This window comes from Loxodonta africana, chromosome X (genome assembly GCF_030014295.1).
Source record: "Loxodonta africana isolate mLoxAfr1 chromosome X, mLoxAfr1.hap2, whole genome shotgun sequence".
NCBI classification, from domain to species: domain Eukaryota; kingdom Metazoa; phylum Chordata; class Mammalia; order Proboscidea; family Elephantidae; genus Loxodonta; species Loxodonta africana.
Window position 1 is genome coordinate 10,059,810 of NC_087369.1, and position 14,418 is coordinate 10,074,227.

The 14,418-nt window shown below is 48.2% G+C and overlaps 1 protein-coding gene across 4 annotated transcripts in view; it reads left to right on the plus strand.

Moving 5' to 3' along the window:
* The window catches only part of TBL1X (transducin beta like 1 X-linked), a 236,124-nt gene that overhangs the window by 215,606 nt on the left and 6,100 nt on the right, over nt 1–14,418 (plus strand). For all 4 annotated transcript variants that reach the window (XM_064277949.1, XM_064277953.1, XM_064277950.1 and 1 more), the window contains 3 exons: nt 5,566–5,687; nt 12,255–12,329; nt 12,988–13,115. In XM_064277949.1, coding sequence (XP_064134019.1) covers nt 5,566–5,687; nt 12,255–12,329; nt 12,988–13,115 — 325 coding nt within the window. The remainder of the gene's footprint in view (nt 1–5,565; nt 5,688–12,254; nt 12,330–12,987; nt 13,116–14,418) is intronic.

The window sequence follows — 14,418 nt, forward strand, 5'->3', positions numbered from 1 at the left end:
TGCCATAACAGAAATACCACAAGTGGATGGCTTTAAAAAAGAGAAATTTATTTCTTCACAGTAGACTAGACTAAAAGTCCAAATTCACAGCTGTAAGCTCCAGGGGAAGGCTTTCTCTCTCCGTCAGCTCTGGAAGAAGGTCTTTGTCCTCAATCTTCCCATGGTCAAGGAGCTTCTCAGGCACAGGGACCTGGTCCAAAGGACGGACGCACTCTGCTCCTGGTGCTGCTTTCTTGGTGGTATGAGGCCTCCAACTCCCTGCTTTCTTATAAGATAAAAGGTGGTGCAGGCCACACCCCAGGGAAACTCTCTTTACTTTGGTCAGGGAGGTGGCCTGAGTAAGGGTGGTGTTACAATCCCACCCTAATCCTCTCAACATAAAATTACTATCACAAAATGGAGGACAACCACACAATACTAGGAATCATGGCCTAACCAAGTTGACACATATTTTGGGGGACACAATTCAATCCATGACACAAAGTATCACAGACTAGGTGGCTTTGTAAGAACAGAAATGTATTGCCTCACAGCTCTGGAGGCTACAAGTCTAAATGAGATGTTGGCAGTGCTGATTCTTTGTGAGGGCTCTGTGAAAGAGCCTGTTCGGTGCCCCTGTCCCAGCTCCTGGTGGCTGGGTGTTCCTTGGTTTGTAGACACAGCAGGCTTATCCCTGCCGCCGTCTCCACATAGCCATCTTCCCTCTGCGTCTCTTCTTTAATAAGGTCTCCCTCCACTCAGCTAGGATTGAGCCCACTCTCATTTAGTATGACTTCATATTAACACAACTGATAACCTCTTTAAAGACCCTATTTCCAAGCAAGGTCTTACTCATAGGTACCAAGGGTTACGACTTCAACAAAGCTCTTTTTTGGGGGTGGAGGCAGGGGACGAATCCTTCATGGTGACATTTAGTTCATTCACAGTGTTGTACAGTCATAACCGCCATCTAGTTGCGGAACATTTTCATCACCCCAGAAGGAAACCCATGAAGGAGACACTCCCCATTCCCACTCTGACTTCCAGGCCCTGGCAAGCCAACCTGCATTGTTTTCGTCTGTGTGTGTATTCCCCATGCCCAACTCCTGCTGCTCTGTGCTCTGGACTGTGCAAGCCAAAGCAGCTACCAAGTGAGAACATCGTTCCTGGTGGATTTCTGTCGCATTTGGTGTAAATGCCAAAGCCATCCCTCCCTTTGTCTTCTGGAGGGATCCGGTGACAGGCACACAGCCCTAGAATACCAGGCGTGCCCACCTGTGTGGTGGGAGGGATGTTTGTGATACAGAAGCTCCAGCTCCTGCTTGTCAGAGAGCAGTATGTCTGAGATACACGTGGGTGAAGACCCTTGTTTATAAAGTCACCACACCATACTGTTGCCCCAAGCATTCCCAGGACCCCCATGGAAGGGCTTTCCATCAGCTGGCCCTAGAGGACCATAGACCACATGATTCTTCTGTGCTGAGTGGCCTGCGTTTTGCTGCCCATGGGACTGGCCCACATCCCAACACCTGGTCAGGATGTTCCAGGTGATATTTGCTCTTGTTCGGTGTCAAGCAGTGTGGTAGGGATTACTCAAAATGGAGGAACGAAGAATTTTGCTTTTCCAGGTGAACTGCAGATGGTACAAGGTATGAGGGCACCTTGTCTTAGGAGCCACAGGCCTATCACTAAATGGATGACCTGAGAAATTGCCTTGACCCGTTTGGTTTTCTGGGGCTGTCCTAAGTCATCGTCAGCAGTGAGCATTAGGTAAAGGCCTAACTCTGAAATATTGCAAGAGCGAGGAACAAACTATTGATACACGTGACAAGTTGAATGGCTGTCCAGGGCGTTCCATTGTGGTTGTTGGGTGCCGTCTAGTTGATTCCAACACATGGTTGACCCGATGTAACACAGTAGAAGGGCCCCAAAGGGTTTTCCAGACTGTAATCTTTTGTGAGCAGATGGCCAGATCGTTCTTCCACAGGGCTGCTGGGTAGGTCCCAATCACCAGCCTTTCAGTTAACAGCTGAGTGCTTAACCATTGCGCCACAGGGGCTTTCTACCGAGTGAAAAAAAACAATCTCAAAAGGTCACAAACTGTACAATTCCATTTGTAGAAGAGTCTCAAAATGACAAAATGATAGAGGTGGAGAACAGGTCAAGGACTGCCAGAGGGTGGTAGGTGTGACTATAAAGGGGTGGCATGAGGGAGATGGTGTGGGGATGGAATGGTTCTGTATCCTGATGGCGGTGGTGGTTACACAAATCTGCATTTGCAATAAAATAACATAGGAGTGTACACACACTTTGTACCAATGTCAGCTTCCTGGTCTTGGTAGTGTACCATGGTTACATACAACATACATAAGACGTAACCATTGGGGGAAACTGGGTGAAGGGTACCTGGAGCTCTCTGTACCATCTCGCAACTTCCTGTGAAACTTAATTATTTTTTAATTAAAAAAAATATTTTTTTAAAGTATTAAAAGAAAACATCTAGCTATGCCCAGAATGGTGCTGGCTGATAGACTTCATTGGTCCACGTGTGGGCAGGGAGGGTGCACAGACCCCCAGAACAGCTCAGCACTGTGTCATGTCATTCATCCGCACGGCCACTGCAATCATACGAGGCTCTGAGGGTCCTGGTGTCCTAAAGGGCAACTCAGAATGGGTCAGCCCTCTGACTACGGAGGTTCCCCCTCTTTGGATTGCAAGGCTCAGCAGACATTACATCTGTGTCCCAGTACTAGTCGTCATCCCCTGAACAACCCTCCTCCCATCAGATAGTCACATCTCCAAGTATACTAATAGCAGCCCAGAACGCAGAGGCCGCCACTGGAATCCATCGTTTACCTCATAATAACCGAGAGCAGCTGCAGGCTCTGTCTTCCAGTTTATGGATAGTATCGTCATTCCAACTAAGAAGCAGCTGCAGGCTCTGTCCTCCAGCTCACAGATCTGATCCTCATTCCAAGACCAAGCAGCAGCTGCAGGCTCTATCCCCCAGGTCACGGATCATCATTCCGACTGAGGTGATTGTTCCCTTCAGACCTGTGGGCGCATGCAGGAAACGTGCCAGGAACCGTGAGGCTGTGTTTAAACACTCTGCTAAGGTGTGACAGAGAGACGACCTCTGCCCTGGGGGTGTATGCTGTGGAAAAAGCCTCTGCTGGCTCTCAGCCAAATCCTTGCAGGCCCATACTCCCCTGGGGATGGAGGTGAACATGGAAGCTGATGGGATCCCTGCAGTTCTGGAAGTTAGCCACGTGGAGGGTTGCACCCCCTATTTAAAGACTGGGAACGGAAGGGGCGGTGCAGTTGTTACTGAACACAGTGCAGCTGGGAGGGACATTGGTAGTCAGTATATCCAACCTCTTAGAAGGGAGTCGGCAACCTGCCGCCCAAATCCGTCCCGCGGCCTGTTTCTGTAAATAAAGTTTTATTGGAACACAGCCATGCCTGTTTGTGTACGTATGGTCTGTGGCTGCTTTGTGTAGAGTTGAGTAGCTGCCATAGAGACCGATGGCCCCATAGCTGAAAATAGGTACTCCCTGGCCCTTCACAGGAAAAGTTGGCCAGCCCTTGTCGTGTTTTAGATGAGAACACTGCACCCAGGGAGGTTATGTAATTTGGATTCTACCTTGGTTTCTTCCCCCCCCAAATCCTGCTGCCTCTCCTTTTTTCTTTCTCAGATGTGTTTCCAAGCAAATGTGATACATGCTGGAAAGGGTGCCAGCTGTGTGTCAGTCATGCTGGCTCTGTGTTGTCCACTGCTCGGCTGATCATGAACCAAAACCAGGGGCTCCCAGGGACTAACAGCCCCCAGTGTCTGTTGACTCCTAGTGCTTTAAGTGACATCATTTGAAAAATGGGAATCATGGTGGCCTGTAATGGGGTGTCATGAGGTATTTTTTACAGACCCATCAAGTGTGAAGGAGAGTGGGGAGTCCCTACGCCCAGTACCGGCAGGTCAGCCCAGAGACCGACCTGCAGCTGGGGACGCCAAGCCCAGCAGCTGTGCCACGAGGGAGGCCTTCCTCATGTCCAACTGGTTGCCCCAGCTCTGGGCTTTAGCAGAAAAGAGGAAAAGTCACAGCAGCACTTGGACACTGAGGGGAAAGGCAGGATTTCCACATTGACCGTGTGTGGAGTCAAGGGCAAAACATGTTGTGAGCAATGGAGGTGGAGTGAGAACCCACATTGTGCCTTGCATAATGAAGAAAGCAAATGGTGATTAGAGAAATAGATGAGTGGGGCTAGCCTTGGCAGGCTGGTGGAGTTGGTGTGACCTTGCCTCGTCTCCTGAGGACATCTGTGGAGCTCACTCAATGCCAGGGCCCATCCTGACTATGCAGACTCCTCCCCAGACACAGCCTCCTCCGCCCTGCTTACCCCTCGTCCCTCCTGCCAGCACCACCCCCAGTGGAACTAGGCTTTCTGTACCTTGCGGAATACCTCACTCAGTGGAGGGGCAGTTGGGAGGGAGGTTAATGTAATCGGGATCCTAAAGGCCAACACTACTTTTCCCTCCCCATCATTGTATATAAAAAGGAACTGAGACCCCCCTAGAAACTCCTCTTTGTGGCCCAATTCTAAGAGAAACCTTTGTCCCTCAAGGGACCCTGCATAGGCCAACTGCATGTCCACTGACAGGTGGGTGGGGCTAACCTGGGTTAATGAAAGGCCACAGTGTATGGTGTCAGTAGAAGCAGGTTCATTTGCAGATTCACATTCAAGGAATATTTTCGGGTCACAGAAAACCAGTAAGAGCAAATGCCCCGACTTGAAATAACCAGAACATGCAACTCTTTCCTAAAGGGCAATTATTTTGCCACCTCACTCTCATTCTCTAAGATAGTGGAAACCAGGTTCTTAGAATAGAATGTGTATGTGTATATGTTTATATTCTGGAAATTATTTCCCAAAATGTGGGCAAAGCTGCACGTAAGTTCATAAATGAAGCTGAGGTCATCTGAAGTCCTTAAAAAAAAATTGCTAAAAATGCACTAGATTGTGTGGGGAAAAATCGATCTTAAGGACTCTTTTGAGTAAGAGGACCTCTGGAACCTGTCCTGTGTTCTTGAAGCTGAGACTGTAAAATGAAAGAATTTAAGGAACGTGGAAAGTACAGTCGATGGAATGCATTAATGTGTTGTGGGAGACTTTTTAATTAGAGGATCTTGAGCATAAGATAGGAAGTTACTTTTCTCTCTTTTTTTCTCCTCCCTGTCTATAACAAATAAAATTAACCCATCACAGCAATATTCCTGGAAGCAGAAGCAGGCAGTCACATACTTATCACTTAAGCCTTTCTATCAGAACACCAGAACGAGAAACACTGTACACCCTAGATCACAAGAGGAGCACCAGGGTTTCCCTGCAGAGGCGTTTGGTCATCTCTCTGGATGTAGACGGAGAAGGTCTTTAAGGTCTTTGAAGGAAAGGAGCTGTGTACAAGCTGGGAATATCTGTCACCACGTTATTAGATAAGGCCTCTTGACTGCTCTTACATGTGCTGCTCCAGCTGAGCTCTGTGCACCACTAATAGACGCCAATGTCTTCCCTGTGTTCCCTGCCCCACAGCCCCAGCTCTTGACGTAGACTGGCAGAACAACACTACCTTTGCCTCCTGTAGCACGGACATGTGTATCCACGTGTGCAGACTCGGCTGTGACCGCCCAGTCAAAACCTTCCAAGGACACACAGTAAGTGGGAATTCTGATGACTGGACTCGAGTTCGTGAGAAGTGCTGGGAGGTGGGAGCTGTTTCTTTTATACCTAGAATTCAAAGGCGCTGCCTCTCAGCAGGATTGCGGGGTGGGCAATGAGGAAGATCAGCCCCCGCTTTCTAGGGATACTGTACTACAGCCCGCCTTTCCCGGTTTAGCCAGACGTTCTTGTGTCTGGATATGATTCTTGAAACTGTGGCCACCATCTTGTTACTACCAAGAATGGCAAAGTGGAGAGATGGTACCTCTGCGGGAAGAAGGAGCTCTGGTGCCGCACCAGTTAAAGCACTCACTCGGCTGCTAACTAAAAAGTCGGCAGTTTGAACCCACCAGGCACTCCGTGGGAATAAGATGTGGCAGTCTGCTTCCATAAGGTTTTGCAGCCTTGGAAACTCTTTGGGGCGGTTCTGTTCCATCGTATAGGGTCGCTATGAGTTGGAATCAACTCGATGGCAGTGGAGTGGGTAGCCCAAAAGGTCCATAGTTAACTTTAAAGCAAAGACGAGAAGACGAGGGCAGGGAAGCTAGAGTACTGGAGACAGAATAACCAGAATGCAATTAAAGAGAACGTTGACACGTTTCAAAAAATATAACTAACGTCACTAAACAATTTGTGTAGAATTGTCAAATGGGAACCTAATTTGCTGTGTAAACTTTCACCAAAAACACAACAAATTATTATTTTAAAAGAAAAGGGCACTGTGGCTGCAGACCAGTTCTTCTACAATCTAGTGCTGGCTGGCTATCCCAGCTAGTTGGCTTAACCCAGATATAGGTAGGCAGTGACATTCTTAATGATAAGTTTGAGTTGAGAATCCGAGTGAAGGAGGGTTATGCCACCCAACAGACATTATCGTCTTTCTAAAGAGTTTTTTTATTAACATAAATTACGTTATGCCACTTCCTACTTCTATGCGTATGTACATACACATGTATATAAATGTTTAGAGTTCTTGTATCTAGTCCCCTCTTCAGTCGATATTCTACAGTGATTCTTCTAAAAAAAGATAGGATCATGTTATTGCTCTGCTTAATGAAACATTTGAAGGCTCCTTGTAGCCCACTCCAATAATTGGTGGGAAGTAAGAAAGTGAAGCCAAGGCTGACGGAGATTCCCCTAAACCAAGTTTGACTCATCTATAGCATATCTCCCAAAACACGGACAACCTATGGAAGCACGCTTGTGTGTAAATGTCATCTGTCATATATCTCAATAGAAGAAAAGATGGAGTGCTTCAGTCTGCTGGATAAAATCCAGATTTTTTGCATAGACTTCCACCTCCAGCCCTAGCAGAGTAACTGGTCTCAGACTTTGTCTCTTACTAAGAGCAACCATAAAACTGGACAAAATGCAGGAGGCAACAGTGTCCAGGCATTGGACAGCAGGCAGAGCAGGGAGAGAAAGGAAATGCCCAAGGTGAGCTCAACATTTGCCCTGGCTCCACTTTCCTTTGCAGAGGAGCCCACGCAGTCTTGCTCTCCCAGAGCCAGGGAAGGCAGAGATTGGAGTTCAGGACTGATGAAGCAGCTGGAATTTGCAGAGCAGGGTTTTGGAAAAGATAGAACTGAGCCATCCCAGAGAACAGGGGCCTCAGAAGGCTGCGTGAAGTTGTTTGTAGATCTTGGCCAACTTCTGAGCTGCAAACACACAGGGCAAAATTCCAGGAGGCCTGCAGAGAGTGGCTACTATAGAAATGAGAAGTAAAGAGGACATGAGCATTTATGCAGTGCTGGGAGGCATTGGAATTCCAACCAAGCTGTAGTGGTGAGACTGAGCACCTCAGAGCCCAGAAACATCACACCTTAGGAATGAGCATCTTACCCTAGAGTAAGGGCCATGCCCAAGGTGTAAGGACAAACCAAAATCGACATGCCCTAACAAAGAAATCCAAGCCTGACGGGGTTATTTAATTGCTTGCCAGAACAAAACACCCTTTAAGAGAAAATGAAAATAAATCAGAAAAAAATTCAGGCTCCCTACAATGTAACTTCCACAGTGTCCAGCATATAACAAAAAATTACTAAACACACAAAGAAACAGGGAAAAAGGGGAAAAAAAATCACTAAAACTAACCCTGAGATGATGACCCAGATGTTAGAATTTGCGGCAAAGACTTTAGATACTGTAAAAATGTACAAGATCGTAAAGGAAAAGATGGTCATAACTGGATAGGTAGGGAATCTCAGCCAGAGAAAGGAAAACTAAACAATCAGCGGGAATTAGAGAACTGAGAAGTATAATACCTGAAAGAAAAATCTTAGTGGAGGGGCTTAACAGCAGATTGGAGATTACAGAAGTAAGATTAGTGAGCCTGAAAATAGATCAGAGAAATGTTACTTGCCTATGGAAAGTGTACAACACATGTGTAACAGGAGTGTCAGAAGGAGAGATAAAAGCAAGTGGAAAAGAACAATTATTTGAGGCAATAATGGGCACGTTTTCCCAATTTGGTGATAAACATCAACTTTCTATCTAAGAAGCTCAGCAAACCCTAAGCAGAATAAATAGAAAGAGAACCGCACCTATACACCTAGCCATATTGTAGTGAAACGTGCTAAAAATCAGTAATAAAGAGAACGTCTTAAAAGCAGGCTGTTCCTGTTGCCATCAAGTCAATTCTGCCTCATAGTGACCCTGTAAGACAGAGTAGAACTGCCCCTTAGGGCTTCCAAGGAGCAGCTGGTAGATTCAAACTGACCTTTTTGGTTAACAGTCTGAGCTCTTAACCATTGCGCCACCTGGTCTCCAAACAAAACAAACCTGTTGCTGTTGAGTCAATTCATAGTGACCCTATAGGACAGAGTAAAACTGCCCCTTAGGGTTTCCAGGGAGCTACTGGTAGATTCAAACTGCTGACCTTTTAGGTTAGCAGCTTGAGCTCTGAACCACCGCACCACCAGGGCTCCTACAAGCAACCAGATGGGGGGAAATGTCACACAGCAACACTATGAACAGCAGCTGGCTCCTCGTCAGATTTCTTAGCGTGGCTTACCATGCAGGTAGCTCCATCTGTCCCTTGTGCCTCAGTCTTCTTGGAAGACCACTGCCTGTCTCACCTCTGCCTGGAATGCTCCCCGACCTTAGACTCTTGCACAGCACCCCGTGGTCTGACACAAAATCCTTCCATCTTCCCAGACCCCGTTCAGACGTCCTCTTCTCTGTAGCTTCATCTAGAATCCCCGGGCTCCCACCCAGGTCCCCATTTGTCCATGTGGGCACCTCAGTCTTGACCTGGCAATGGCAGGCAGTGCTTGCTTGTTGATGCTTCTGGCTCTTTCAGGAGATGCAGAGGGTATCAAGGAGGGGATCCGTTGCTTTCTCCTTTCTCCCTTTCAGCACCAGGAGTGTCATGAAATGTTATGAATTGAGTCAGAAATCTGAAACCCTCATGTTAAAGCCCGGGGAGAGGATCCCCAGCCCGGAGCCAAGCATTTTAGCAAGAATTCCTTTGTCCTCCCAAACCCACTGCGATCGAGTCAATTCCAACTCATGGCGACTCTATAGGGCAGAGTAGAACTAGACCTGCCCCATAGAGTTTCCAGGGAGCGCGTGGTGGATTCAAACTGCCGATCCCTTGGTTAGCAGCCACGGCACTTAACCACTACGCCACCAGGGTTTCCCCTTTGTTCTCAGCGCTCGCTTATTTCCTGTGTACCTTCCCAGCGCCTGCCCCAGTGGGAAAGTGCTGTAGGGTGTAGGCATTCATTGCCTTCCTAGCGTCTCTCTGTGGCTATAAACTCTGACCCTTCTCTGTATTTTTTGGTCTAAGCTTGTTTCTCCTCTAATCCTAGGCCTTCCCTTCCTCAGCCAAGTGAATCCAGTCAAGCTGTTGATATGGCTGCATTTTTGAGCTAACCCCCTCAAGACTTTACCCGTATCACACCCCTGGGCCCTTTAAATGGGTCGTATTGCAGCCAGTCATCCTGAACAAAACAGGAGTGCAACATACTTGAGCCTATTTCTTCCCAAGACCTTTCAGGCGTGTCTGAGTGCTTTGTGTCCTGGGAATTGTGCCTTGAGTTGCAGAAAAGAAAAAACAAACCAGTTGCTGTGGCGCCAGTCCTGACTCAAGGAGGTCCCACATGCGCCAGAGCAGAGCTGGGCCCCACAGGGTTTTCAGTGGCTGATCTTTTGGAAGTAGGCCGCCAGGCCTTTCTTCTGAGGCTCTTCTGGGTAGACTCAAACCACCCGCCTTTCAGTTAGCAGCCCAGCTTGTTAACCATTTGCACCACCCAGGGACTCTGTGATGGAGAGAAGGAGGGTCAGAGAACCCCTTTCCGAAAACAAACCATCCCACCCTGGAGGACTGAGGTGGTTCCGCTGCAGACAGTAAGTGTGACCGGATGCACACTCCAGGCCCGAGGAGAACTGCCCACGCTGCCTTTGTCCATGCTGAGCCATCCCTGGTCAGCGCCTCTCACCAGCCCCAGGTGCTCTTGGGGTCCTCCTAGACCCTCTATCACACAGACCCCTCTTCGGTCTGACCACATCGTCCTCCCCAGCTCATGCTCCTGGACTGTAAGCCTCCTGCTCCTCCTCCTGGTCCATCTGCCACCGGTGCCATGTGGAACCAGACGTGGCCTTGTCACTTCTCTGCTTAACGCCCTTCAAAGCTCAGTGTCCTCACAAAGTTAATGTGACCATATAATTATGATCCAAACCAGGGCACTTATGCATCTTGAAAGTGATTCTAAAATTAAGTGTGACTGTGAAATTAGTTACAGGTTGAGTGATGGTACAAATGGTTTGCGCTCCACAGCTCACCTAAAGGAGCCCTGGTGACACAGTGGTTAAAGCAGCCGACTGCAAACCAAAACATCGGTGGTTCGAAACTACCAGCAGTTCCACAGGAGAAAGATGAGGCAGTCTGCTTCCGTGGAGATTTACAGCCTTGGAAACTCTATCCAGTTGCTATGAGTTGGAATCAACTCAGTGGCAGTGGGTTTGGGTTTTTTTGGTACTAACCTAAAGGTTGGGGGTTCAAACCCACTCAGCAGCACCATGGAAGAAAGACTTGGCAATGTGCTTCCATGAAGATTACAACCAAGAAAACCCATGAACCGCAGTTCTGCTCTGTAACACACGGGGGCACCATGAGTTGGAATGGACTTTAGGGCAGTGGTTTTTTGTTTTGTTTCTGGTTTGGGAAATTAGTTCATTGGTAGGTTGGACAGCAGGCGTGCATGGGACTGTCCCCGCCACCAACACCACAGGTCCCATTGGACCCTCACGTGCCCACCGTGTCTGCGCTTCACCCAGCTCGGCACCCATCCCCGCCTGGTGACTCCCAGGCAGTTCCTTTGTAAATTTCTGCTCTGTTCTCCCTTGATTGATCACCTGGTGGGGTCGCCATATCCTCCAGGATTTAGCTGAGGGGCCACCTGGCCTCTGGGCCTGGAAAACTACCTGGAAGCTCATTCCTTCCTGCTCCGTAGCAGCCAGAACCACCTGTGAGAACTCAGCTTTTGCGTACTATGGCTTTTTATCTACTTGCCTGTTTGCCCGAGATTGCGAGTCCCCCTACCCCACCCAGGCGAGGATTGTGTTTTTCCGACTGTGCGCGTATTCCTAGCAGTGACCAAAACCAAAAACCAAACCAGTTGTCATCAAATCTATTTCGACTCATGTCGGCCACGTATGTGTCACAGTAGAGCTGTGCGCTGCGGGGTTTTCAGAGGCTGATTTTTTCAGAAGTAGATTGCCGGGCCTTTCTTCCGAGGAGCTGCTGAGTGGACTGGAACCACCAACCTTTTGGTTACCGGTCGAGTGTGTTAACTTATTTGTGGCACCCAGGGACTCCCCAGCAATGAGCATGCATATCCGATTTCTCCCCTACATCTGTTTGTCTGCGTGTGTGTTTATGAATTGTGGTCCCAACGCCTCCAGCCTGGGTTAGTCCCTCATTTTGTGTTGAACTCTTACAGACAGAGCCTTCATTTATTTATGATTTTTCATTCCACCACTCCGCTCCCCCATTCACCACAAAAGAGAAATATTTGGTACAGTTGTAGACCAAGGCAGTAACCGTTGTATTAAGAGTGCATACGGAAGTGAATTTGAAAGTCTGGTCTTAAAATAACTCTGGTTTTATTTACACATTTATTTTATGTAAATTCTTTATTTTGGGTGAGTCTTTTTTTTTTTTTAAATAGATATGGATGCGGGTGGCTGGTTATGTATGGTGTATGGCTGTGCTTTTATATATCAATGAGAAAAGCAAAGTGAGAAAAACAGGGAAATCAAAATAGTCTGTTTGCAAAGAAGACAAGGGTGCTACTGCCCCCTGCCGTACAGCTGTGTTACCTACTCACAGACCTTTCTTTTTTTTTACTTTGTTGTAAATATGTACAGCAGAATATATACCCGTACAAAAATTTGTACATGCACAGTTCAGTGTCACTGATTGCATTCTTCGAGTTGTGCGACCATTCTCACCCTCCTTTTCCAAGTTTTTCCCGTCCATTAACTGTCTAAACTTTCAATTTGGTCACAGACCTTCATTTCTTTTTTTTTTTTTTTTACAACTCTTTGCTCTCTTTCAGAATGAGGTCAATGCAATCAAGTGGGATCCTTCTGGAATGCTGCTAGCATCCTGCTCCGATGACATGACGTTAAAGGTAAAATCGCCTGAAAGAGCAGGCTGTCCGTCCCACACACCCGATGCCCACAGACGCAAGCTTGACACCCACTGCCACTTTGGGGTTTTATTTTCTTACTGCACACAGGTCCTTCCTCTGTAATTCTTTCACATTGCGAACTCGATTATTGGAGTCCCTGAGTGGTGCGAATGGTGAATGCCTTTAGCTGTTAACCAAAAGGTTAGAGGCTCGAGTCCACCCAGAGGTGCCTCAGAAGAAAGGCCTGGCAGTCTGCTTCCAAAGGATCGCAGCCATAGAAAACCCTGTGGAGCACAGTTCTACTGTGATGTACATGGGGTCACCATGAGTTGGAGTCAACTCAGCAGCAACTGGAAGGAAAAATAAAAACCTGGTTATTAGCTTGCGTCCAGTTAACTCCTGTTTATCAGCCAAGAGTCCTGCTGAGAGCCCTGGCCTTCCTCCAGCCTTTCCCTGCCTGGTACCTCCTTAACGTTTGTCCCCTCTCTGCTCGGGCACTCCTGGGCAGCAGGAGCCTGTGTGCTGTCTCTGGTCCCCACGGTGCTCCGAGCTTCTCGCGGGGCGGGAAACCTACGGAGCAGCCATGGAGTGATGATGCAGCGGCATCCCGGCTGGGGAGCCGCTGCGTGTTCATGGCGCTCTCCGTTTGCCTCCCCAGATCTGGAGTATGAAGCAGGACGCGTGTGTCCACGACCTTCAGGCTCACAGCAAAGAGATCTACACCATCAAGTGGGGCCCCACCGGGCCGGCCACCAGCAACCCCAGCTCCAACATCATGCTCGCAAGGTAGGGGACACGGTGGCAGCCAGGCGCGGCTCCTAAACGTGGCCTTGCTCGCTGTTGTTCAGGCAGCTCTCCGCCGCCGGAGTTACTCACAGACGGAGCAGCACGTTCAGCTGAGGCTTGTGGCAAGTTGTTTCGGCCCCTCCCAGCTGGCAGAAGCAGCCGCTCGCTCTGGAGGGACTGACCATACATACCTGCTACCAGACAGCCAGCTTGAGATCAACACCGGTTTAGCCAGGAGGCTGGTGGAAGGTAGTTGTTAAATGTCCAGGTTGCAAGCACCTTGCTTTGGAGGCAGCTTCTGTTAAGACAGAAAGGAAACAGGCAGGTAGGCTTGGGCTTGGGCCTTGTTTTGCTTGGCTCAGCTTGGATGTGCAGGTGGTGGGATGTTTGACTGATGATCACAGGTTTCTCAGCCCTGAACAGATTAGGACCCCTGGTGGTACAACAGTTAAATGCTCTAGTGTAACTGAAAGGTTGGCAGTTCAAACTCAGCGGTTCTGTGGGAGAAAGACCTAGAGATCTGCTCCCCTAAAGATTTCAGCCTTGGAAACCCTATGGGGCAGCACTACTCTGTCCTGCGGGGTCGCTATAAGTCAGAATCAACTGGACGGCACCGAACAAAAATAGTGGCAGACGGATGTCACCCGACCATGTATGTAGTAGGCTCCATAGGAACCAGCACGTGAGTCAGTCCAACACCAGGATCAGAAGGAGTGACAGTAGGTGACAAAGGTGGTCTCCCCAAAACCAGCTCACTGTAGGCTGCAGCAGACAGGGTGGGAGCATCCTGACGCTGGCCAGGCCCCACTCAAAATATCATCATCCATTCTCCTCACTGTGTTTTAATGGGAATGTTTAAAAGAGCAAGCTAGTGTGATTCTCAGGCTGGATACCAGGACGCTTGGGGGTCTGGAACCATGTCTGAGGACCTGTGGGTGTTAACCTAGGCTGGAAAAGAAAGGACTGGGGAAGGAATGTCTTGTTGCCACGAAGAATGCAAGCAATTGTCATAAAGTTCTGTGGTGCACCATACACTACAATCGTTTTTGGTTTTTGTTTTTTGTTTTTTTTTTAGGTTTTTCTTTAAATAATATTTTATTGTGTTTTTGGTGAAGGTTTACACAGCCGTTTAGGTTCCCATTCAGCAATTTCTACACAAATTGTTGACCCACATCAGTTACATTTTTCATAATGTGTGGACATTCTCGTTACTTCTATTCTGGTTGTTCTGTTTCCGTTAATCTAGTTTCCCTGCCCCCCTTACGTTCTCATCATTGTTTTAAAGTCCCTGTTGACCATTTGG